This window comes from Kryptolebias marmoratus, linkage group LG1, assembly GCF_001649575.2.
Source record: "Kryptolebias marmoratus isolate JLee-2015 linkage group LG1, ASM164957v2, whole genome shotgun sequence".
NCBI classification, from domain to species: domain Eukaryota; kingdom Metazoa; phylum Chordata; class Actinopteri; order Cyprinodontiformes; family Rivulidae; genus Kryptolebias; species Kryptolebias marmoratus.
The window spans coordinates 18,987,984-19,014,258 of NC_051430.1; the positions used below are offsets into that span (position 1 = coordinate 18,987,984).

Sequence of the window (26,275 nt, forward strand, 5' to 3'; positions counted from 1 at the left end):
TACTGGTTATCTTTTACAAGATGCAAAAAAAAGACAGCGACTCGCTTCGTGACACCCAGCTACTCCTCACTTAGTCCCAATCTGTTCTTTTAGATGTACTCCCCGCCTCCTCCCACCTGTCTCCTTTTCTTCCTTTCTAATCAGGCGTCCCTGCCAATCAATTTGATTGCCATGACAACATTTTATGCAACGCACCCCCTCCAAGCAGTGCCCCCGCTGCCACCACCCACCCCTATAAACAAAAACAAAACAAAACAAAAAAAGAAGCTGGATTCCGACAGCTCAGGATTGATGAGGGGGAGTGCTGTCAAAGGCCAGAAATTAGATTAGGACTGAAGCAAACATGCACACACACTCACACACACACACACACAAACACGCGCGCATCACAGCTCAGAGGCAGCAGGTGCTTTTGGTTAAACCTTAATTACATGATCTCTGATTTCTCTAATTGATATGGTAATGACTATGTAATTAATGCAAAAGCAGAAATACCAGTAGCTCCCTTAATGAATGGATTTATTTGATTAGATATCCTCCTGCATATTTATGCAGGCTGGTATACAGCAAGCAATAGAAAAAGGTTGTTTGGGTTTGTTGTTAGTGTTGTTTCTGCACCTCTTACAGAATCAAATGCTCACATACAAATATAAATAAAGTGGAAAAATGCTTACAACTAATCATTATGCTGAAAACATCACAGCTGAATAAACATCATTCAAGTGTTGTACATAGAGCAAAACTAAATAATATTACTTATAATAAAAAACAAAAGCACCAGGCACTTTTACAGGTACAGTAGGTGGCACTATTGGGCTGCCTCACAAAAACTGAAGCTCCAGATTTAATGGGAGAAGATCATTCTGCCATCACTGATTATTACAGTTAAATCCTAAAATCCTTAAGAAGAAAAGTTGCCATAAATCTGAGGGTGGTATGGATTAAAAAAGTAAACTTCCTCCTCTGTATAAGGCAAACAATTAAAGCTGACCCTTCATGCTTTCAGTGTATATGAAGAGGGTCAGCTGGTTCTGCCCCGCAGACAGGAGAGCAGATACTCAGGGAAGACTACGACATGAGAAGTCACATTTTGGGAGGATGAGATGGTCTCTCTCCTGCTTTCTAATCCTTACAGCTAGCCTAGTTTAATATAATACTATTCAAACACTTTAAACTTTCCCTCTAAGCAGACAGACTTTTTTGCAGTTTTTCAAGTGATCTGGATCAGTAGTTTTCAACCTTTCTAGGGTTTTTTTTATTTTTTGTTTTTTTGTTTAACTTTGGTTGCTTGTTTATTAGGTTTTTTGTGCTATTGTACCTGCCCAAGGCAGTATATTGTTCAGGTTGAGCTTAAGAAAATGAAGAAAGTGGACAAATGAATGACAAAGGCAGAAATGTCAGGTCTAAAACCAACAAGGTGAACAGGATCTGAAAGTCATGTTTTAAAGAAATAGAACTAAATCCATCAAAGACCTGAAACAGAATCTAAAAGATGCCTCTCCTTCAGTTAAACATTAAGTTTTTCAGCTGAAAGTTCTTTGAGAATCACTTTGTTGGAGCTAAAATACTATTTAGTCTGCAAGAATGATGTCTTTGAAATTATTTATTAATACAACAAAAGATTAAAACAAATTGTGTCTTTGTGACAGGCCGATGGTAACATAAGCTCTAAAGATCATATTTAAAATTAATTGTTAAGTTGTTTGTTGTGTTTACTCAACACTGGTTCATCCCTTGAGTTTAAAACCATTTTTGTTCCTGAATGAGTTATAGGTCCGAGTTAAGTGATTCTTAAAAAGAAATATAACAAAGATTCCCTCACAAAATTGTCAGGTACTGGACTGAAAATAAGTTCTAAAGCAGTCAAAGTTAAAATAAATAGCTAAAAATAAATAAATAACAAGAAAACACTATAAAATGTTACAAGAAAATCTAGCTACTTGGCAGCAAAATATAAAGAAATGAGACTTTTGCGCCACACATTGTTTCTTCATGAGGTCTCTGGTGGAGGCTGAGTGTGAAAAGCTGTCACTTCTTCAAGATCATAACTTCACCATGCTAAACTAAAACTTCTGTATAATCCAGTTTATTATTATTATTATTATTATTATTAATAGCCTTTTTTGTTATGTTGAAAAAAATATCAGCATTTCAAAGGTTTTCGCTGAAAAAAAACCCAAACAAAGTGTCACATCTCTAAAAAGTGTGTTGGAAAACGATTCATCTTTTAAACTGTGATGTTACGAAACATGACAGAAAGTTCATTCTGGATCCGGATGCTAAATGGATGTAACTTCTTTTGAAAATGTATGCATAAATGAAGGAAAAACGAAGCAAATCTTTCCTCCAGCCTGATGCTTTATCCTAAAATTCATATTTGCTCCATGCCTGATTTCGGGAGGCGTTAAATAGTTTGCAGAGGCAAACAGAAGAGGAGCCAGTAATGAATGGTTGAGCGTTAGTTGGTTAACTAACTTACCTCTGAATAATGTGTTTCTTACGGGGCCACTCGGGCCACGGTTGATGGATGGCCTTACAGAAGCCGGGTCAATTAGCCAGGCTGGATTTGCCTTCATGTAGGCTACAGACAGCACTGGGAGAGCTCCAACCTTTGTCACGCGGCCTGGCTGTAATTAATCACCAGCGAGAGGCCTTCTCACCTCACGCAGACGCGCACACAAACAGCCAATACTCACGTTTGGACCAAATTACATCTCCACTCCTCTAATCTGGCTAATTGTCAATATTGTACTCCTCAGAGGAGGAGAACGAACCTGATATAAAAGGCTTCCCTGCAAACAAACAGATCTATCCTTCTGTGGCCTACTTCAGTCATACTGCGGCTCATTTAACAAACTCATGTTTACTCATCCTCTAACAAGGTTGAAATAAAACATAAGGAAAATGAAGGCAAGGTGAAGACATAAAAAATACAGACTTTGCCCTAGAAATAATTGCTCTTTGAGTGAATTTAAACTTTATGTAGCAGCTGAATGATAAGTCTAGCTATAGACATGTTATGTTTTTTCTTCTGTTTAGTTCCCTTTTCAGCCCCTGAAGCGGTTTCTGTGCAGATCTGTCTCCCCCACGCTTACATAAAACCCAAGTACAGAGGGCCCAGATTGAGAGGCATTGTACAGAGATGTCACTCTGCGTCCACCCAGCACACTCCTGTGGACTGGACAAAAGCAGCAGGCTGACAGATGAGGTCTGAGTCTGGGGGCTGGGGGTCTATGTGTTGCTGCTGTGCTGTGTGAGTGTTAGTGTGTGTTTGTGAGTGTGGCGCTTATGCATTTGTGTACATAAATGTTTGAGCGTGCACATGTGTGTGCACCTTTGTGAACGCATTTGTGCGTGCATATGTGTGTTTGCGTATTTTTGGTTGGGACAGGGGGTGGTGTGGTGTGTGTGTGTGTGTGGGGGGGGGCTGGGATGTCTCATGGGGCAGCTCTGTGTCTCTTCCATCTGCCACCCCACTCTAGTGACACCCAAGGGAATGGCAGAGTAGGGGTGGGGAATTCATTTTAGGGGGAAAAAAGAATCGGGGTCCATCGGTCTAATGGGCAACAATGTTGGTTCCACTGATGGGCCAGAGGAAAAGGACACTGGCTGGGTGTGTGGAAGCCAATCTACCAATCTATCTGACAAAACAGTGGGCCACCCCTGTCAAGCTCTGCCTCAGTCTGCCTAATAAGGCACGCACACCCCTGATTATCCCTCAAATGAGAAAGGGGTGCACTGTATTTTGCACACATGCACACAGACGTCACACACACCCGGGGCTAATGTCAGCCTAATGCATGGCCATGCTGTGGCCAGAGGGCTAATTGGGTATATAAACACAAACACATCCCTTGAGAGGGAAGAAAGGAAAGGGTGCATTTTGTGGTCCTTCCATTGTGAGAAACGCAAGACTTGAACTTAAACAGGAAACTCGTCATATTTTATCAATGATGAAAGATGACACGGTTGCGTTCTCATGTACCCAGCAGCTGGATGCTCTGATGTGAATGTAGGCTGACTTGGTGGCAGGTGGCATCTCATGCTGTCTTTACTCAAACTCTGATCAGAAAACGGTGAACTGCGCCGCTGCACTCGCAGCGACAGCTACAACAAAACAGTCATAAGGAAGAGAGGAGCATATGGCTCCTGCAGCACCGGGCAGAAGGAGCACTCAGCAAGATAAATGCTGAGGTGCTGGCAACAGAGATGACTTTAACTTGTCAAATTAACAACATATCAAAGGAAGGAGGAAGAGATGAGGAGGAAGAGGCAGGCGCCACGTGAGTGGCTTCCTGTCGAGGTCAAATCACAGACATGTTGAATGATTGAAGTGTCTTTCATTGTCGTTCCTAAAATACAGTTTGCCCATTTTATGTATCATATAATCACACTCACGTAGACATGAATCCACTGGGTGCCACCCCCCTCCCCTCACTGCTTTGAGGGCTATGTTAATGAAACAGTTGCTGTTTCCTGGCATAACATTAATTACCCGATCAAAATAGAGTGGGTAATTAACTGCCCTTCTTTAGCACTGCTAATTACATTACCGGAGAAGGACCATTTTAAGGGAGCAAAAGAGAGAAAGAAAAGAAGGGGTGAAACAGTAGCAAACAAAGACAGAAAAACAAGGTAAAGCATAAGCCTCTGCGTGTGTGTGTGTGTGTGTGTGTGTGTGTTTTTAAGAGAGAGGAAGAGGCTGCATTGGAGGGAGACTCATGTGGTTCTCACTTGGGCCCCCAGAGGCTTGGTCCTCAGAGAGAAGCAGGCTTATTGGAGAGGAGAAAGATGGGAGGGGGGTGTTGTTTATCTTGACATGCTCTACTCAGTCTTTAACGCTCGCATCACAATTAAGATGCTGCGGCTCATCAGCTATGTATACAAAACAGTATAACAAGCTGCACGAGCACACAGGTGATGGGCACAGTCAAAAATAGATCCAGCACAACCTTGGATGTGGAGGTTCGCAGGAAAATCTGTGTTTGGAACAACATCATGTGGTATTAGTGTGTGAAACATTGTGGAATTAAAGGCCTAGGCCCAGGCTCCTTTCATACCAGAGTATGTATTTTTATTAATTGGTTTATGTTTTTACACATTGAGAATTGACAAAATTGTAGCCGTTTTGGTCAAACAGTATGATGTGCAATGTCATGTGTTGTGAATGACTCTCAGCTACAACCACAACACATTTTAGCACAATATCTGTAAAACTTACTGACTTATAGACACTTTTTTGATTTTTAAAGTCATTTGGCTGTGGTGGTCATCTTCAATTAGGTTGGCTCCGAAAGTTAATCAGTTGTAAAAATACATTCAGTGATTCTTTTCTAAATGTTTCATTAAAATCCATCTTGTGGTTCATGAGATATTTTGCTAACAGACAGACAGAATTGACTCCAAATAGTCATTGGCAAATTTTAAACATAGCTCTTGTGCATTCTGTGAGCACTCAGAATATATGTTGGGAATCAGATTTCTTACCTCACCCAATCTTAGGCCAATATCTGTAAAACTGTTATCGCCATTTTTGTAGTTTTAAGGTTGATTGGCTGTGACAGCCATTTTGAAGTGGGTTGACTGCAAAATGTAATGAATTGTAGATGTACATCCATTGATTACTTTCTGCAAGTTTCATTAAAATTTATCCAGCGGTTTGTGAAATATTTTGCTAACGGAGACACATGAACACGCAGACACAGACACAAGCAAAAACATTATTGCTCACCTTTCACCTTTCAGCAAAGGGTTTTTGCAGACAAGTAAAAACATATTGCTTTCTAAGAATAAAGACAACTTCAATTGGGACCACTTTTTTTTTTTTTGATTATTTGTTTTATTTGGAGCACAAAATATAATTACACCTCCTTAGAATTTACAAACCACATTTGCACCTTTTTTGTATCAATTCAAAGAAAGATGTTTTGAAAAACATAACAATACGTTGCTAATAATTTTTAAATAAATAAGATAACCAAATGCTAAAAGCAAATGTCAACTACTCTTCATTGTGTGCACGACCTGAGAATGCGGTTTGACTTGTGATGACTAAACTCAAAATTACCTGTGACAATAGAATAATAATAAGTAATAATCACCTTCTGCGCCTGATTCTTTTTCTCTGAGCTGTTGTGCTTTTCATTTATCGTACTGCATAGTGTCTAGAGTCCTGTACTGAATCCATGGTTTGAAAAAGAAGCTCTGAAACCAGTCAAGAGAGCTGAAAACGTATCAGAGCACTGGTGTAATGAAGCATGCATTTTAGGTGAACAGTTCAAAATAAAAATAATAATAATAAGGCTAACTAATATTTTCCTTCATACAAGAACAATAACCTTTAACTGTGGGCATAACATATATATTTCATGTGGCAAGAAACTGTAAAGTGTTGACATTTTGAATTAAAAAAGTATCTTTTCACACAAAAAAAAAAATCCATTGCTAGGTTTCATTTATCAAACTAACTGGCAATTGCTGAGATAAATTAATTTCATAACAATTGGAAAAAAAGACCACTTTATAAAACAAGTTTATATTTTTTTACCTAAGCTATCTATAATAAGTTAAATTGCTTGTTCTTAAATAAATCAATATATGAATTCCTTTTAGAAATAACCCATGAAGCAAAAAACAAACAAACAAAAGAAAAGACATCCCTTCAAAATCCGTTGAGACCAAAACAAAAAAAATAAAAGTTCTATTTTTTCTGGAATGTAAATTGTCTTCAAAAAGTCTACTACAAAAAATAATAATAACTCTTGCTAGCACACAGACAGTGTACACACATGCCATTTAGGTGTCCATACACAGGAAAAAAAACGCACCCTGCTTTTGAGAGCTGCGACGTTTGTTCCAACAGTTCATCCTGTGTCTGACAAAAATGTCTGAAACCTGCATGTGACGGTGGGTCAGAGTTCAGTACAGATCCTTTTGAATCTTGAGGTGAAATTAAAAGGAGCTTTTCTCCGTTTCCTGGCGGAAACTTCATCACACACACGCATACAGTAGGACATGGTCCAGTCTGCTGCTTGTTGGTCAAAATGAAGTCTGTCTGCAGTTGTGACTGGAGGGTTTTCCTCTGGAGTAGATGACTGCTCTTTGGACATTTTCATGCTCCGCCCTGTTCATCCAGCTGGATGAAAAAGGGACTGAGAGAAGACGGGTGGGATCAGGGAGGAAAGTTATAGTGGTCACTAGTGATCAGTTTTCCATTCTCCCTGCCCCGTGAGTGCCAAACGAGGGGAGGCTAAGTGAAGCAGTGGTTCTGGGGTAGATTAGGGCGGGTGCTTTGCTACATCGGGGGAACAACCAGGCTCGTCATCGCTGGAGAGAAAAACATATACAAAAATCTATGATTCTAATCAGTCAGGTTGTTTCATTATTGTACATCCAGCAAGTCTTTTCTGTCTCGTTCAGTCATAGCTTTGGAGTTTGTTAGTACTGGGGTTAGACTGCATTTGTGAGTTCAGACAGCGGGGTCAGATAGTGAGTTGGATGACTACCTCTGAAGCTGCTCCCCCCTGAGGCAGGGCAGGCAGGGGAAGGAGAGCCTTGGGGTCTGAGGACGGGAGCAAAAGCACTCTTCTGTTTAGCAGCAGAAGGGAAAGAGGAGAAAGGTAAGAGAGACGATGAAGAGCTGGAGCTTCCTGGTATGGTGGGGCTGGAGGGCATTACTGTGGAACAGAGCACAACAGTCAGCTTTAGGCTTGAAAGAATCCGACAAATCAAATTCACCTCAAGAGCATGTAAGGCCTTACTGTAGGGTGAGCTTGTGGGGGACGCGCTGCTGAAACCTGGAGATCCAGGAACTCCAAGACTAGCCATGGGAACTGTCCCATAGCCTCCGGTCATTCCTCCGGTGCCATAACTCGACTGCTGGGGAGTTGAAGCTGATGGGTAGCCTCTTGGAGACAAACTGCTGGAGTTACGAATATAACCTGAAGGAAACATTTAAGCGTTGGTTAGGTTCTGAGCCTCATTAGTGACGAAGACAGAAGAAAGCAATAGCTTTTTGCTCACCTTGGCTGCTCTGTCCTGGCTCTCCAATGCTAACACCTAACTGTGAAGGATAGGAGCCCAGACCCATGACACTGCCATGTGCCGGTGAGCTAGGCAGGGCCTGCAGCTGACTGTGAGGGCGGGGGACGCTGTAGAGGGCCTCAGCAATGTCAGCTGCACGCTTTAGCAGCATGTCCTGCAAAGATAAAAAGCCAGACAAGTGGTCAGTCTTGCAGCTCCAGAAACATAACATAGCTTTGATGGGCTGACAGGATGCTAATGTTGTTATTCTTGCCAGTGAACAGGAATGCACTAATTAATCTCTAAAACTGAGAACATGTAAGCCACGGCCTATTCATCCATTTGCTACAGATCCATATGCAGTTCTCCTGAGAATTTTCTGACTCATCTCGGTGCATTCAGGTGTTCTTATTTCATCTGTGAGCTGAGAATTACCTGCCAACACTCTAGCTGCTGCCACAAACTAAAAGTGCGAAGCAATGCTTGCATCTTGTTGTATATAATGAGCTTTGTTCCTGACAACACATCTTCACAGCAAAGACAGAGCTTAAACACTAACTGCAGGTCTTCAGAAAACAAAACTCACTAAGAAGACACATCTACAGAAAACAAACAAATTAAAGAAATACAGTTGTAAGAACGAATGCTGAAGTCTTTCAGATATCTTTATGTTCCCTTTTATATTTTGGACAAAAGTGTTTCTAACTACCTGATTACTGTGTGGATTTCCATACAGGGCCTCCACAAGATCTGCTGCTCTTTTCAGAAGGATCTCCTACAAAGAAAGAAATTAAGGTTAAAATTCTCAGTTCCTTGAAAAAAGAGCACAGGAATTTTCCTCATTAAGAAATCTCACCTTGGCTAGTTTCTCTGGGTCACCAGGATGTCGGGGGATTACCTTCTGAAGACGTTGAAAACCGTAGTCTATAGTTGGCTCATTAAGTGCTAAAACAAAAAAAAAACTCTCATTATTTCAAATCTTAGTCCGAATTCATCCAAACCTCATATATGAAATGCCTCTGACTGTTGAGACCATTGACAGGTAGAGCCCATTTAAGTACCTGTGTAGATGAAGCGTCCGGGCGCTCCCTTGCAGAACTGCTTCGATTTATAAGACAGTGTGACCTCCACGACCCCGGGGATGTGCCGAGGAGGCGTCTGCACACGGATAGCATGGGGAGTGATCAACTGAGGATGAAGCACAGAAACTGCGTTACAAATAAGCCTTCCCGTGCCTTTTAAATATTTAGGCTAACACAAGGCTATGGAAAGATTAAATGGTTAGGACTGCCCATAAATCATCCAAATAATGAGACAAGCCATATGCTGTGTATTTCATTTCATAATATGTACCATCATTAGTGAGATGTTTTGAAGACAACTCTTACCTCACTCCAGACTAACATGCTTCCAAACACCACCTGCAGCCCGTCAAAGAAGTTCTCCCCGATGACTATGACCATAGCCCCGCCGGTGGTCCAGCCTTCACTGGGACTGATGGCTTTGATGCATGGGGTAGCTAATAAAGGAAATATAAGCATAATTTTCTCAATACAGGATGCATATCAGTTTTTAAAAAGAGGACAGAGCATGCTTGTTGTTTACAAGTGAGAAAAAAATTTTCAAAAATACTCTTCAGTGAAGTTTTCATTCAGAGGTTTTGTAGGGGGAAAAGTTACAGTTCAAATATAATCTTGAACTTATTGACTTCAGGTTGATTTCATTCAAGGTTTGACAATTTTAAACTGGATTTTAAAAACAAGTTAATGAGCAAAGTTAGGATGATCCAGTCTGCTCCTTTCAATTTCACCTCAAGATTCAAAAGGATCTGTATTGACCTCTGAGCCACCATCACATGCAGGTTTCAGATATTTTTGTCAGACAAAGGATGCACTGTTGGAACAAACGTTGCAGCTCTCAAAAACAGGGTGCGTTTTTTTTTTACTGTATATAGACACCTAAATGGCATGTGGTTACACTGTCTGTGTGCTTGCAAAAAAAAATGAGAGTCTATCCCAACCTATATCATCATCATCATATCCAACAATAATATCACAATATATGCAATAAAACAAATCATCAGGTAAAGGCTGTATTTCAGCATGACCGTCATACCATATTCCATGGTGTTCTCCACGGACTCCCCTGGCTCCAGCCTGCGAGCTCTCCTGCCATGTTTGGAGTTGTTGTGTACAAACATGTTGTCGGACACTGCTAAGACGTGTCCGTCTACGCTCACTGTGCTGGACAGGACCACCTGAACGAGAAGACAAGAAGAAGACACATGAGGAAACGGAGGGCACTTCAAGCTGTGGGTCAACATCTTAGGTTGCAACAGTCAAATCCCTGAGCAACACTTTGTTTTGGGGGTTCAGGTGATGGTCATTTTTCTTAATAGGTAATGTGACATCTCTGGGAGTTTCACGGCATGTCTGCATTCTGGGGGGGGGGGACACCTCTCACACACCCCTCCACTCCTCCATCGGGTCTCCATATGGCCTCTTGCCTAACTTTTTGATTCATACAGCATGCAGAGGGCTCGTCGTTGTCTCCTCCTAATCCCTCAATGACAACAAACATATGGACCAAATCTCCCATTTGAGCTGGCCGTTAAAGTAGTGAATGATATATTGCAACAATAATTTGATTTTCTGGCTGCAGCATGTGTGTGTCCCTGCTCACATCTGCCTCTCGTAGATGACACTTATGAATCAAGGAGAGGTTATTAGTGAATACTTTGTTTGAATATTTGTTTCTTATAATGATAAGGAGCTTTTCTGTGTTTGTATGTCTACACTATAGAGGAATTAAACAGTAAAGATCTTTGGGTAGATAGAATTTTAATTGAATAGTACATGCTAAATATTCTATACCATAGCAAACACATGACAAAAACCTTGCAGGTGAAGGAGAAAAAAAAAGAAAGAAGAGTGATTACATATGTTCTATAGGTGGTGAAAAAAAGGGAACCCAAAGGAAAATAACTGTAAATTATCGATCAAGCAGCAAACTCCCGCCTGGCTCTGATCACCTTTTAACCCAAAGATGAGAGTCTTCGAGCGCCTGTGTGCTCATAACTTCTCAGCATGTGTCACACCACAGGAGTTAAACCAAACATGGTGGGAGACGGGTGGGGGGAGGGGGGTTACCGAGATGGAGAGGGGACAGAGAGGGTTCGCTGGGCGAAGGAGAATGCCAGACAGAGGCCGCTGGTGCTGAAAGACGGCAGAGGAAGTGAGCTCGGAGTGTCCCTTGTGACCACTTCCTGGGTCACAGAGCTTGACCTTCTCCATCTGGAGCCAATCACTCAATTCTTGACAACTTCCTGAAACACCTCAACCTATTTCCTGCACCCCAGCACCCCCACGACCGTGTCTCCCACATATCAAGCTCTTTTCGTTTGTCTTTCCATCGTTCTGGCTCCTTATTGATTTCTAACTTTCACCTTTAACTCCTTCCTCCAGCCCTTCTTTGGTTTCCGACAGAGCTTTGCCGTGTGAAAGTTTGTACTTTAAAAACAGCAGTGAAACAGACTGGATGTGAAACTATACCTTTTATTGAAATAAATGAAAAGAGAGATGATGTTGTCATTGATTTGACAATTTTCTCTAAGTTCTATGTTATCATTTTTCTACATGCTGAATTGATATGTACCTGAAATCTCCTCATATCCCTTGGGTTTCCTGCCGTCTTCAGACAATTCTGGTTACATTTCAGAAAGAACTTCAAGAAAAACCTGCAAAGGTAAACAAAAGGACACATTTTTCCATCAGCAGCTCAGAAATGACATGAAAGACTCTTGTATGTGATTGTTAACTACTCTGCAACACACTAGCAGTCAAAAGGAAACCTTATTTTTCACAGACAGATCCTGTGTGAGTGTGTGTACATGATCACAGTTCTGACATCAATCCCAGCTGTTAAGTTTAAAGTCAATGTTATTTCACTTTAAATCAAGTAATGAGATTTTGAAGCACAGTCCAGAGAAAAGAGCTGCTGTGTTTGAAAGTGAAACAGAGACGGTGATGTATGCAGCAGACTCAGGGGACTGTGGTATCCCACAATGCCACATTTGAACCGCCACATGGGAATGGAGAGGGAAACAAAGTAGAGACAACCACAGAGAAAATTAAAATGGAGAGGCGGCAGGACGAAGACAGTGAAAGAGGCACGCGCTGGTGCTAGTACGGACATGAATTGTGTTTTGAGGTTGTCTCATTAAGTATGTAACTTTATGTTTGGAGCGTGGAGCAGCAGAAGGAGAGAGGGGCGCTGATAGCCTGAGCTACAACAGAGAAAACCTGAGAGGAAGGTTGGAATAAATAGGAGAGGGGGGAAAACTACGAAGAGAGACTCCAAATCCCAGGTGGACGCAGTTCGGCAACACAGCCAGCTGCCATGGCAACGCAGCTCTGCCGCAATCCCAAAGTCCCCACGCTGAGAGGCAAAGACAGCGATGGGAAGGAGAAGCCAACAATGAGAGCACATTCCTTCACAGAAATACAGCAAAGAGGAGGAGAGAGGCGAAGGAAACTGAGAGGAGAGAAGCAGGCAGGTGAGGATGAGGAGATCTGTTTATATTAACGGGTGACTTAAATTAAATCACAAGATTTACAGTAAAATAAAACTAAAGTGAACCTGGAGAAAAGGTGATGTAATTATTGCAAACAGTTTCTCCAGAAGCAGGTGTTTACTTCACCTCACAGAGAACATGTTTCTGTCTTGTTTGGTCCATAAAAACTCATCCATGATCCAATAAGTGTTCAGCATCAGTAAAGTTTATAAGTGCTTTTACCAGTTGTTGGATTAGTTACTTTTAAAAGTAATGATTGAATAATAGTCACATTGTTCTGTACAAAGCTCAGTACATCTTGATATTTTTTATATTACTGCTAAAACAAGCAATAATGCTAAAATGAAAGTAAACATCTGGCTCTGTTTCATCCTGTTGAGGGTCACTAAGTGTTGGTGAATTTCTTACTGATTAAGTTTTTACTACACCCTAAATCTGAAATCTAAAACTTTACACCTCAACATAGCTTCTTTTTTTATTTTTAGATTATGCTTCTTTATCTCTCAACATCACTACATAAAAAAAACACACAAACATACCTTTGTGTCTACTTTTGGTCTGTTGTACAAAATATTGTATTATAAAACACCTTTGTCTGACATATTTACTAACTCTTTATTTTTAAGATCCTGATTTATACACTATCTATAATGTAGGACATTTTTAAGATACCACAAACTCCTAAAATAAAACCAGTCTTAAATATTTCCTGTCTTTATTGCCTCTGATAGCTTTGAAAAGTCAGTATCAATCATCTGAACGTCTGGCTCTATGACACCTCCAGAAAATAGAAATTGATTTCTCTAAATTTCTAAAATAAATGTTTTATTATGGAAAACATACATAATATTTATGTTTAAAGAACTATTTTAAAAACCAACAAAAAAAAGTTCCTTCTACTCCCATTAATAACATCTTATTATTTCAGTTTTTACAGATCCTGCATATAAAACTGTAGATAAAGTTGTTAAATCAACACAACTTGAACCTTTAACAGATGCACCCTAATTTGAAATATCATTTATAATAATTTATATAATACTGGCTCTTTTTCTTTGACACTTTAGTTATCTTTTTGTACTTTAAAAAAGTTGATCTTTGTGTTTAACTTTGAACATACAACACTGCTGTATCAGTCTCTAAGTCGAATCTCTGAGTACTTCTTCCATTACTGTCACTGCTCCAACTAAACAAACAATAACAGTGAGGAGAAAAATGCCACAGAAGGAGGCAACTTTTTTGAGCTACATGGGTCGGTCCAATCCCACCCACACTCGGCTCTTTGCAAATATAAGTCATCTTAATGGATAGCGGCTGTTTGAAGAGGAAATTCAGCTCAGAATCCTCCCATCGAATATTAATCTCTCCCTCATTCTCTCAGCTTTTTTACTCGCCCATTCCGACATCCTTCGCCTCTTTCCAGTTTCCTCCCTTGTGAACAAAACCTGGCTTGCAGCTAGTTTTTGGATCCAACTGTGCGTCCAGTATTATTTGATTTGAGTTATGTGCTCAGAGGACAATCAATATTGTTGTTGGAAGAGAGCGATTACAATTTATTGGTGAGAGCTTGAACCTTCACCCTCAGAGCTGCTGTAGACCTCAGTTTGGGCTGATAATGTAATGTAAAAAGGACACATCTGAGCATCTCCAACATCTTTCTTTCTTTCCTCGTCGTACCGATTTCTGTCTTTTTTGACACCATCAGGAAAGTTTAACAAACAATAAAATATCAGTAATGCAATGAACCATAAAAGAAAGTTATGAAGGTTTTTGTTCTAGACTCTGACAATGGAACAAAACCCAGAATCTTAAGTTTTTAGTTTACAGCCTCTTTTGAGAGTTATGGACGTCATATCGTAGAAAATATTTCTTATGACTTGGGTCATTTTAAAGAAGCAGCTTTACAGTAGAGTGTCAATCATAACAGCTCAGGAATCAATGGTTTAATGTCTATGGTTTGGTTTTGGTGGACTAACAAGCTGCTGTCAAACTTTTTACAGGCTGACATGACAAATTCTCAATAAAGTGATGCCTGAGGTTCCAGAAACCACAGCCCTAATTCAGAGGCTGCCCACATCCATCTCAGGCTTTGTGCACTTTCTGAGGGTTCTTGACCTTGTTTGTTGACTTTCTTCTCATCATTCCTTGTTTAGATGACACCAGATGCCTCGCGCAGACATGGACACACATTCACATGCATGCATCCACTGACACCTTTGCACGGCCCCCCTTCCTACCTCCCAAAAAACCCAATGAGTCAACTTTTCACCCCCCCCCNCTTTCAGTTCGGACGCACACAGCTGCAAATGCTGAAATTAAAGCGAGACATTGACGCATATATTAGCATGCATTAGCCGCTTCCCTCTGCCCACTTAACATGCAAATCTCCCAGCCCCGTCGCCTCGCACCTTCTGCCACACATTCATTTGCTGAATTATAATTAGACTAATCTTGCATAATTAATAAGAAGTTGAGGACCCTCTGTGTTTTTTTTTCTCTATCCCCCTCCTCTATTGTGGTTGCAAAAGTTTAATATTGCTGTTGTTTGTTTTTGTTTTGGTGAAGTAACACACCCACACGCCTCCCCGTTCACGCAGAGAAGATGAGTCGAACACGCAAAGAACTGGAGGTAATCCTCGTGTCACGGGGGAAATTGCAAAGAAAGGCTATTTTCAAAGAACTCCTCTAGTGCAAGTGTGTCTATGTTTAATCTGTTAATGCTATACATTTGCAAATTATTTTGTTCCATAATGCAGGTGATTCTTTGTTATTCAATTTGTTTACACAATAGTTACACAATATTAGACTGATGGGAAGTAAGAATCAATATTTGCACTGTTATGATGAGGGATTTTGGTTAGAGGGTATACTTCAAACTTCTGCTAAATGCATAATTGTGCAATGATATTAAAATAAAATAGGAGCAAATTTTCTGTATTTTTATTTATTTATTTATTGCTAGAAAAAGTTTTTAAATTTCTATAAGAGCTGCATGTGGTCAGAAATGTAAACCAGGCTGTACCATCTGCAACATCTTCTGTCCACTGACAGCAGAAACAATAGTTCAGATCTTTTGTTGGGATTTTATGGAAAGGACATGAACAAATAATATCTTAACTGTTGTAGATAGTACTTTTAATGACCTCAGTTTGGATAAATAAAGTCTAATTCTGACTGGAGTGAGCGGGACCATAACCAAAGTGGATTGCTGCCGCCAGAATTAATTTCTCCAAACTGAAGTCATTTAAAGAGTTATCTACAACAGGGAAGTTATTAACTGTTCATAACCTCTCCACAAAACCTCACTTGAAAGTATCTGAAGTAGCCCTTTAAAAAAGGAAACACAAATGATAAACTATGTCCTGAACCTTCAGAGTGTATATTTTTATTCTTTCTTCACTTTTGTATTTTTGTCCAAGTCTCCAATGAGCTGCTCATCCTAAGTGTGACAACCTGCTTGACTAAAACTACCATCCAATGACCGAACAGAGAGTGGCAGTTTTTTTTTTATAGTTTCAGTCTTTGGAGTGGACGCTCAGTTTCACATTTCTCTGTCCATTAGGGCATCTGTTACACATAGGTCTAACTCTCTCTGCTTTACACATGGCCTCAATCATGCAGTGCAGCAACTAAGCTTAACAAAACCTTTCATAGGCATTCATCAACACTAATCACTGTTGACATAAACTGCCTTTTCACACAGTCATAAAACACATCGCCCTCCATGCTCATTGTAAATGCAGGTTTACTGGTGGCAGCAGCTCAGCTAGAAAACCTTTTCCAAAAGGAAATTATTTGCTACTTCTGTGGCTGGTTTGGGGGCTTCCAGTTTTGATTTAGCTGACCAAATATTGCAAATAGACACTTTAATAAGAAATTATAGGGCAAAAAAAATTCAAGAAAAAGAACAAGGAAGTGGAAATGTTGCTCTGCCAAAAAAAAAAGAATACATATAACTCCTGATCTAGATCATTCATCATAAAAAGTGGGTGTAGGAAATATAAAGAGCCTACACAACAGAGAGAAAGAGATGAAGAAGAGAAGAGGCAAAGACAGAGGAAGGGAGGGAGATTGTTGACGTCCTGTATGGAAGGCCATCACTCATCAGACATCCCCTCCATCACCCCCCGACCCCCCAACCCACCACCACCCTGAAAAAACAAAACAGTGTCCTGACATCGCAGTGGAGGGGAGCTGGAGGGAGGAAAATTAGGAAACCAGATGTGAAGCATTAAAACATACTGACATGCTGAGGGCCTTCCTCTGCCACACTCACACACTGAGCGCACTAACTCATACAGCAGGCCAAGATACATGCATGCATGTGTCACACAAAGGTTGCGCAAACCACACACATACACACACACGCGCGCATGCATGCATGGGTTCACGGGGAAAAACATACTCGGAGACAGGCAACCATGTGTGCACAATCAGTCATGCAAAATTACATTAGTTAAAAAAAAAGATGCCTCAAAAACAAATGCTTCAGAGTCATTGGCACATAAATACTTGATGATTTTTAATAAAGACAAGCATGTAATGAGCCAAAACATGTGGCAAAGGATGAAGATGTGGACAAACTCCAAAATGTTTCACACCAAGACAGAAATCTACCAGTGGATCATTGTGCATCATATGGATATACATCCAATTAGCACATGTACTCTGGCCAAGGAGTGACTTTAGGTGATTTGTTTTCCTCCATGAGGAGATTTGTGTTTTGGGGGGATGGAGTGATTGTGTCTGTGTGTGTTGATGGGGTGGGGGCTGGGGTGGCAGTAAGTAATAAATACCCCTGGACCAGGGTCCCCTGGCAGACTGGAAGCTAGACTGGTCACCAGGGTTAACACCCGGGGCACATGACCTCTGACACTGCTAATGGGGCACAGAAAACCCTCCACGAACTGATACCCCCTCTGTCGCATACCACCACAGGACCTTTCACACCGGCCCCTCCAGCCAGCTCCCCTCCTCCTCCAAAAACATACAGGGATATCTGTAGCTTCAGCTTTGCTCACTTCTGACCACTAACATCACACAGACAAACTCCTGTTCTGTTGTGTCTTTAAACATTAATTTATATCATAATTAGATTAGATTAGGTTTTATTATCTTACTGGCCAATTTCTATAACAAAATTTTGTCCAATAGATTTATTATTCCTGCCTATTTAAATAAATTAAAGACCTAACAATCCTTGAAGGAATGCCTTTTCATGCCAGAGTTTTAAACTAACATCATTTCATCTCGAGAAGAGTTTGAGTTTTAGCTGTTTTGGTTAAACCTTGAAAATAACATTAATCGAGATCTCACACTCAGAGTATGTGTTGGGGACGACTCTCAGCTACTACCACATCAAACTTTGGCCTAACATCTATATTAACAACTGAGTTACAGCCATTTTTGTGCTGTCTGAGCTTGAATAGCTGTGGTGCCATCTCAAACTGGATTGACTACAAAAGTTAATCATTTGCAGATATATATCCAGTGAAACATTTCTGAAAGTTTCATTTAAATCTGTCCAGTGGGTCACAAGATATTTTGCTAACAGACAAATAGGGTTGACTCTACCAGTTAATGTCTTCTTTTAAAGCAAATGTCTTGTTCACTAAATGGCACTCAAAGTATGTGTAGTGAATGACTCTCAGTTACCACATCAAATTTTAGCTCAGTATCTGTAAAACTGATTGCATTATAGCCATTTTAGTGTTTACTAAGGTCAATAAGCTGTGGCGACCATCATTAATTTTGTTAACTACTAAAGTTTATCAGTTATAGCTGTTCCTCTAATGATCACTATATGAGAGTTTCAATAAAATCTGTCCACTGGTTTATGGGATATTTTGCTAACAGAAACATACACACACAGACCCAGGAAAAAACATTGCCTTTCTCTTTCAGCATAGAGGAATAACAACGTCATGTCTGGACAACTTTGATTTAGTCACATCATCTGCGAAAGCTGCAAAATTAAATGCAGTTTACTGGGAGAAAAAAAACAGACTTTGGCATTTTGATTTGAGGTAAAATAATCAGTAAGAAAAAAACATATCCAGGTACAGTTTCACACAGACAGTGTGCGCATGAGCTAATAAATTTACCCTTTGGATTTGCTGCGTCCCTGACTGGTTTCACCCCTGCAGCCTCAGTCCAGACCCAGCCTGCCTCTAAACTTGAGAACTGTGGCAAAACCAAACACTTGAACCGGCGGTGCTGATTTATAGAGCTCGGCTCTGCTGTAAAACTTTCAGGCATGCCTCGACAAAAAGTGACTGTGGCACGACGAAGCCGAGAGGAAAAGCCAGCTGATGGGAAGAGCCCACCGGAGGCACGCCAACATTTCAGCAGGATTTCTCGTGGGTGCGAAAAAGTCTTTTTGCCCCAGAACCTTTTGCCTGCTTCTAAATGTGCATTTCAACCATTTGAAATGAGTTAATGTTTCAGTCTGCAGCATTAAGCCTAAAGCATGGACTGCAAACAGAGCTCGGCCACATGGGACGGTATTCATTCTGCCAAATAGATGGCTATGGACAGATATTCAGAGTCTAGAAAACATGAATTCACAACCAGGACAGGGAATAGAAGTCCCATCAGTGGCCTGACCTCTCCCAGCATGCTTGGCGTGTCCTGAGGGACAAAGATTCAAAATACATTCTCATAACTGTCACATGGAGATGCATGTAACAAATGGATAGGTTCCAAACACACCAAAAGATTGGGTGCATTATAAAAACTCTAATGTCACCTTTTCGATAGCCTTTCAATCAGTCTACCTCTAATCAGTTACCGCCAACATGTGAGCGTCAAACCCCCGACCCAAACCTTGTTTCTAAGAAGAACAATGAATCTGCGATGGATGGCACCGAGAGGAAGACGAGAAGCAAAAACAGAAGGAGAAGAGATGTCTTCTTAATTAGCCAGTAATGATAAGATCTGACAAACAACATCTGTTTCCAGAAAAAGGGAGGAGGAGGAGGGGTGAAAGAGGGAAAGTGAAGGGGAGGTTTGAGAGGGAGGTATAGGAAGGAGGACAAGAGCGAGAGGAGCTGCTGAGAAACCCGTGAAGCCTACAGACAGCAGGGACCTGCTTGTAAGAAAGTAAATGGAGAGTGGAGGGGATGTGTGTGAGGGGAGGGAACGCTTTGTAGCGTGACACAATGGAAGAATCGGAGGATGAGAAGTTTAACAGAAGTGAGAGAAAGACAGACAGGGGAGAGAAATCTGACAGGGTTGAGGGAGTTGAAGAGCCCGGACGGATATGACAGACAGAGGGAGGAAAACAGATCAGACCGAGAGAAAACGAGGAATATAGACAGAGAAGGTGAGCTGGATAATGGTGCTGAAGGAAGAGGAGAGAGGAGGAACGTGTGAAGAGAAGGGAATGGAATCATTCAGACATCCAGGGCGCTGTAATTTACTGTCCGTGGCTAATACACAGCAAATGTGTGGGAGCCGAGGACTGAAGAGCTGGGTGGTTGGGGGGAGCTAACGGGAGGACACACACACACACACACACACTATCGGGGCTCTCAGCATGCCTGCTGGGAGGCTGTCAGCAGTCACATCACCCCCTGCCCTGAGTCCTGACAGATTCATCAGGACCACAACACACACACACAGACACACATTCTTACATCCAAAGGATTTTAATTAATTTACAGTTGTAAAGTTGCTGTCACTGTTTTCCTTTTGCATCAGATTTTCACTTATAATTAAAAAATACAACATCAGGGGCTTTATTATAGGAAGGAAATGTATTCCTTATGTGAAAAAGAAGCACATCTTAACTAACTTTAGGAATGTTTTCCTTTTTTTAAGTCAGTGCTGTTTTTAACAAATCACAAATTCTACTTTTATCTTTGTTTTCTAAAGTTGTTTTGTTATGGGGAGATATGAGGTTTCTGCCTGACTGTAGCAATATTACATTAAAAAACTGTACACATAATAATAAATAGTAGCTTTTTAACAATGAATCAGTGATTTAAAAAACACTAAACTTCAGGTTGACGATATTAGTTGTCAGAGAAAGGAAGCACAAGGTATTCTGGCTATAACTGTTTAAAAGTTGTAAATGACAGCCTCTTTTGAAAGTTACATGTCTTGAAATCCTTGAAAAAAAAAGTGACTTAAATTTAACTTTGCAGACCATATAGTAAAGCACCACTGCAAACAACAGAAAAACAGATTTATTTTTTTTCACCATAACCATGGTGCCTGGCTACTTTTGGCCAGCAGGAAGGGTGACTTTTGTCTTAAGAGCAAGCCAACAGGGATCCTTAATGAAATTTTATTTAAGTAATACAACACATGTGTAAATATTAGTGTTTGAAAAAAGCTTTCAGAAACAGAAAAAGGAGGGGATTTTAGGGAAATCTAACCCCTGAGAAAAACACAGTCTGTCCACGTCCCAGAAAAAACAAACAAAAAAAACAAGAAGACTTGCAAGGTCGGTCCAGCACCAGGGGGCATTGTTAAGTCATTAGTGAAATTTAAGACCTTAACAAGGAGTTTGACCAAAGCCAGTGACAAACATGAGCGCAGCTCCTCTCTGAGCAGCAGCATCCAGCCAAAGAAAACAGCCCTTGTTCCTAAATACCCCTGCTAAATGCCCTCTGACTCCACACCCACACAGACACAAGATCCTGATTACACTGATACAAGATGCTGTTTTTACAAAGTAAATGGCAACTGCAAGAACGTCACATGATACATTAGCAAACACACATATCTCCATTCGATTTAAATCTGACGTACCAAGCTGATATAATCCTCTGAGTGTCTCTATTTTTATTTCTTCCCTGCCAAACCAAAGGTGAGTGTTCCTACTGGTCAGACAAACAGGTCTCTTCTGCTCTCTGGCTCTCACTGCCCTCTCATCTGCGTACACGCTGTCAGAAAACAAACCGGGCCTGATGTTTGTGGTGAGGTGAAAGCCACAACAGCAGAGGAAGAAGGGCAGTGGTGACCAAACACAAACCCCACCTGTAATCAGCCAGTTTTCACTCACTTCCTGTTCACTGGAGTCCAAGATGTGCCCAGCTCACCTGAGAACACGTATTTGAAAGCAGTTTTTTTTTCTTTTTTTACCAAAGGTCTCTGAACTTTTTTTCTTCAGCCTCACTCTGAGTGAGGCCCTTGCCGTTTGAAGCTGTACCTGTCAGGGGATTTGATATTCTAGACATTGTTGTCTTCTCTCCCTGTCTGTCTTTGTGTCAATCTCCTGCTTGCGGTGCCCCAAGGGAGGAGCCATCCCGGTGCTCCTGTGCCAGCTGCTCAGTGGTCCAGCCTGTGTGCCGCTTCACTGTGTGAGCCTCAGGGCCCTGTCGCCACACTGCCGAGTCCCCCCGCCAACCCACCCACCACCACTGCCGCCTGAGGGGCTCGCTGACAGGGGGTCTGGAGGGACTGGACAGAAGTGGACCACCTGGGACAGACCTGTGACAGTGGACTGAGCGAAGCAGTGTGTCTGACTTTTGTCTCTATGCGTGTATGTGACAGACAGGCCATTTCTAAATTCATATTAACATCTGTGTCATTGTAAATCAAAACACTGGAAACTGGAACGCAAATCAATAGAAAGGCAAACAGAAAGCGTTAAAAGTTTATGACTGGCTGGTAAATCTCAAATGCATTGAGCAGTGTGCATCATAGCAGGAATAAATAGTTAATGCCATTCAACAACTACACCTCATGGATCGTAAAAAAAAAAAAAAAAAAACAAGAACAAGGTGATGTAAGGACCAGAGAGAACTAAAAATGCCCCTGGCTGTGCAGAAATGCCTCCCAAAACATTAAAGCCCCATTTTTCTTGACTTCATCTGGTGCCGATAGACGGAAAAACTTTAAAACTTATTACTGCTTATAAAAGCAAAACTGTAAGTTTATCATCAGATGACAAAGCTAAAATCTGACACTTCTCTCTTACTGGTTAGCTCTTCTCATCATGCAGTTTCAGCAACTGAGCCAACCTCATGCTAACATTAGTTAAAGGCAAGTCTGTCTTTGTTAGCAGCAACTTTACTTTGGTTTGTGTCTCTTTCTGCAACAAAATGATCCTATAAAAGGAAAATATCACTTACTCTGCACCTAAATGGTTTGTAGTCTCAGAATATTTATTTAGGGTGAATAAGTTTTGATCTATTTGACTTTGACCCCTGCTTCTCAGAGGTTTCATTTCTTATTTTAAAGTTTGTCTCCTTGCTCACAAAGACGTGCACAACTATCCTCCATTTATTTTCTCTCCAGCTCCATCACCACACCTTTATCTAAAACTGCAGCGTCTCCATTTCCAGGGTCCGAGCTTTATCTCTTATAACCCAACCCTGGTACTGTGGGAACAACATATTCTATATATATTATTTTATATGTTACTATCGGCCACTTTAAAGCATGGGAGACATCTTTAAATACTCTGTTTGTTTTTTGAATTGTGTCTTCAAAAGAAAACAAATCTTAGGGTAAAAAAATGTATCACAGAGATGTAATTTCTGAAGTGTCTCATCCAGAAATCACCTCCAGATTTTTAGCTCTTCATTACCTTTCAGAAGAAAAGCTAAAGTCAGCTTTATGAAACAGGAACAGTAATGCCGGGGCATGCAAAGCAAGGCTGTGCTCTTGTGGAGTTTAACATAACAGCTATAACACATCCCTTTTACAGGGAGTATGAGAACACAGAGTCCAAAAAATGACAATAAAGTCTCACACATAAAACTCTGAAGAGCGTTCATGACGACCCGACAGAACAACTTGGCGGCAGATTTTGAGTATCCATCTGGGAGAGAGGAGGAATTCGACCCCTTGACACGGACCAAAAAAAATGTTGCTGCGTTTATTCTCTGGCTGATAGTTTAATGTTCTTTTCCCAAAGTCTTGTAGCTTTTATTTTCTTTTTGGTTGAAGTGGAAGAATGAGGAGGCCGCTGTTCCCCGTTAGCAGGAGAAGAGGAAAACTGTGTGGTCTGTTGTGAGGGCAGGTAGAAAACCTGCAAGAAGGGCTGAAAAAGTCCTGCAGCATCGTGTGTTTGTGTTTATTATTGCTCACAGCAGAAAGGGGAAGGCAGATGATAATGTTTCTGCTTGTGTCTGTCTGTTACCAAAATATCTCATGGAACAATGCACAAATTTTAGTGAATAATTATTGGATGTACTTCTACGACTGATTAACTTTTAGACCCAATCCAATTCAAGATGGCCACCACAACCAACTGACCTTGCAAAACACAAAAATGGCTATAATTCTGTCTCTTTCACTGTGCAACATCTTTGATTTAAACTTTAGCCCTAACTGTTCGTCTGTTAGCAAAAAAATCACATGAAACACCGGATGAATTTTAATGCAACTTTCAGACAATAATCACTGGATGTGCCGATACAGCGGATTGATTTTTGGAGTCAGTCCAATTCAAGATGGCTGCCACAACTAATGAACATTAGTCAACACCAAAATGTCTATAACTCAGTCGTTTTTAAAGATAATGAGCTAAACTTTGATGAGGTAATAGCTGAGAGTCATTCACAACAAACACTTTTAAGCCTGATAACTCATAATATTGCATGAGATTGTACACCACGTTATTTTCGAGGTTTGGCCACAACAAATACAACTCTGTCCTATCTAGATATTTTATGGGGCTAAATCAAACCCAGGTTTGCTGCACTGCAAAGGTGAGACTCCACATGTGTGTTTGCACATTATCATACAAAGAAATGCGCAGTTTTCATTGGAAGAATTGCCCTGGGAATTCCAAACCGTGTGAGGAATTCCCTAGCAATAAAAGCGTAAAACTTGGGAATTTTGTGATCGAGATGAAACTAAAACAATCTTCTGCAAATTGATTTGGACAAGGGAAAAAGGAAACAGTTTGCTCACTCGTTGGAAACAACGGTACGCGCACATAACCAGAACCACGAATACAAACAGATCAATATTGCCCACAACCTCAGATTAGAAATAATGGATTCCTGTTGGAGCCGAACATCTGAAGTCGAGTCATTTTTCAGGACAAGAAATCATTGCTTCAAACAGCGAAGTGATCAACTCAGACAGCAAAACTTACAAAGAAATCACTAATATGTTTAGATATTTCAGGTTAAAGTGTTTTTATTTAACAGACTCAAAATGGTTTGTGTGTGAGAGCTTTTGTGAGCTCATTCTGAGCATAGAAGGGCTGTATTGACATCATTGGAAAATTCTTATTGATTATTCTTCTTTTCTCTGAGCACCGGCTTGTTAAAAAAAGAAGAAAAAAAAGAACCTCTCTTAGAAACACGATCAATTAGTGAGATAGTGGCTGCCATTGATCACCCGACTGCCCCTCACAAGGCCCTACGATGGATCCCTCCACACACTCCTTATGACCAACTATTGATTTCTGCTTCTTAGCCAAATTTAAAAGCACACACTGAGGACTGACACACACACACACACACACACACACACACACACACCTCACATCAAAACCACACCGACTAATACTAATACTGACATCTGCTTGTCCCCATTGTAAAACCTGTGGTTCACTCATAAATATTGAAGCCAGATTTGGTCCAGCACCAACAGACTTTTTCAGAGGTCAGAGGTCAGAATGGTAATAATACTGCTATTAACAGATCTGCCCAGGTTCATATAAAAAACACAAAGAAAGCAATAACACTATTTTTTTTTTTTTACAAAATTTTTAAATTCCCATTTGGTTAATCTTTTGAATAGTAGTTATTGTTTATTAATTTCGTCTCAAACACTGAATCATTATCGTTTGCTGGAGAAGGCAGACAAGTATGTTTTTGCCCATCTCTGTGTGTGCATGTGTCTGTTATCTAAATATCTCATGAACCACTGGACAAACTTTAATGAAACTTTCAGGAAATAATTAATGATGACACATCTATAAGTGATTACCCTGTGGAGTCAGCCCTATTTAAAATGGCCACCACAGCCATCTGACCTTAGAAAACACAAAAATGGTAATAACTCAGTCAGTTTTACAGATATTGAGCTTAAATTTGATGTCGTAGCAGCTGAGAGTCATTCACAACACGTAACTTTAAGCATGACGTCTCACAATATCACGAGTTTGCACATAATGTTAGTTATAGGGCTTGACTGCAACTCTGTCATATAGAATAATCTTAGTCTAAAACTCTTGAATGAAAGGTATCGGATATGCATTCCTTCAAGAGATGCTAAGTCTTTCATTTTGAAGCAGTTTCTAGCTATAATATTACATTATAAATAGACCACAAAATGTTCAAGCAGAAACATCACAGCAAACTAGATCTACTTAGGAAATAAGATGAGAAACGACGGCAGGCGGATGATCAGTTCAATCCATGATGATGAGCTCGCAGGCATCAATCTGTACCCCTCTACTGATCAATCATCAAACCAATCAGCGAACCCGTCACTCCATCAGTCAGAGACAAGTGGCCTTGTGCAAACAGAGAAGTCACATCGCAGCGTAGTGGTTCACCGGAGTTAAGATTATACAGATGTAAAACTATTAGACACAGCAGGCAGAGGGGCATTAGATAATGCTCTCTCATGAGCAACTTGACTCATCTCTTTGTGAGCGGCCGCCTTTGCCCTCTTCATCCCTCCGTCCCTCCCTCCAACCCCCCCTCCCTATGGATCAGCTGTGATCTCCTCTCTTTCTCTTTTCTCTCAAATCAGGATTAGGGG

General features: G+C 40.7%; 1 protein-coding gene across 4 annotated transcripts in view; it reads right to left on the minus strand.

The window, feature by feature from the left end:
- Positions 1 to 5,823: 5,823 nt before the first annotated feature.
- The window catches only part of ebf2 (EBF transcription factor 2), a 30,343-nt gene continuing 9,891 nt past the window's right edge, over positions 5,824 to 26,275 (minus strand). For 2 of the 4 annotated variants that reach the window (XM_017413598.2, XM_017413597.2), the window contains exons 7-16: positions 11,677 to 11,758; positions 10,138 to 10,279; positions 9,411 to 9,541; positions 9,084 to 9,210; positions 8,879 to 8,967; positions 8,732 to 8,797; positions 8,023 to 8,197; positions 7,761 to 7,940; positions 7,506 to 7,676; positions 5,824 to 7,326 (exon numbers count right to left, since the gene is read on the minus strand). In XM_017413598.2, coding sequence (XP_017269087.1) covers positions 7,295 to 7,326; positions 7,506 to 7,676; positions 7,761 to 7,940; positions 8,023 to 8,197; positions 8,732 to 8,797; positions 8,879 to 8,967; positions 9,084 to 9,210; positions 9,411 to 9,541; positions 10,138 to 10,279; positions 11,677 to 11,758 — 1,195 coding nt within the window. In that variant the 3' untranslated portion in view covers positions 5,824 to 7,294. Of the gene's footprint in view, positions 7,677 to 7,760; positions 7,941 to 8,022; positions 8,198 to 8,731; positions 8,798 to 8,878; positions 8,968 to 9,083; positions 9,211 to 9,410; positions 9,542 to 10,137; positions 10,280 to 11,676; positions 11,759 to 26,275 lie in introns of all 4 variants that reach the window. The other 2 variants (XM_017413596.2, XM_017413595.2) reach the window with 1 other exon arrangement.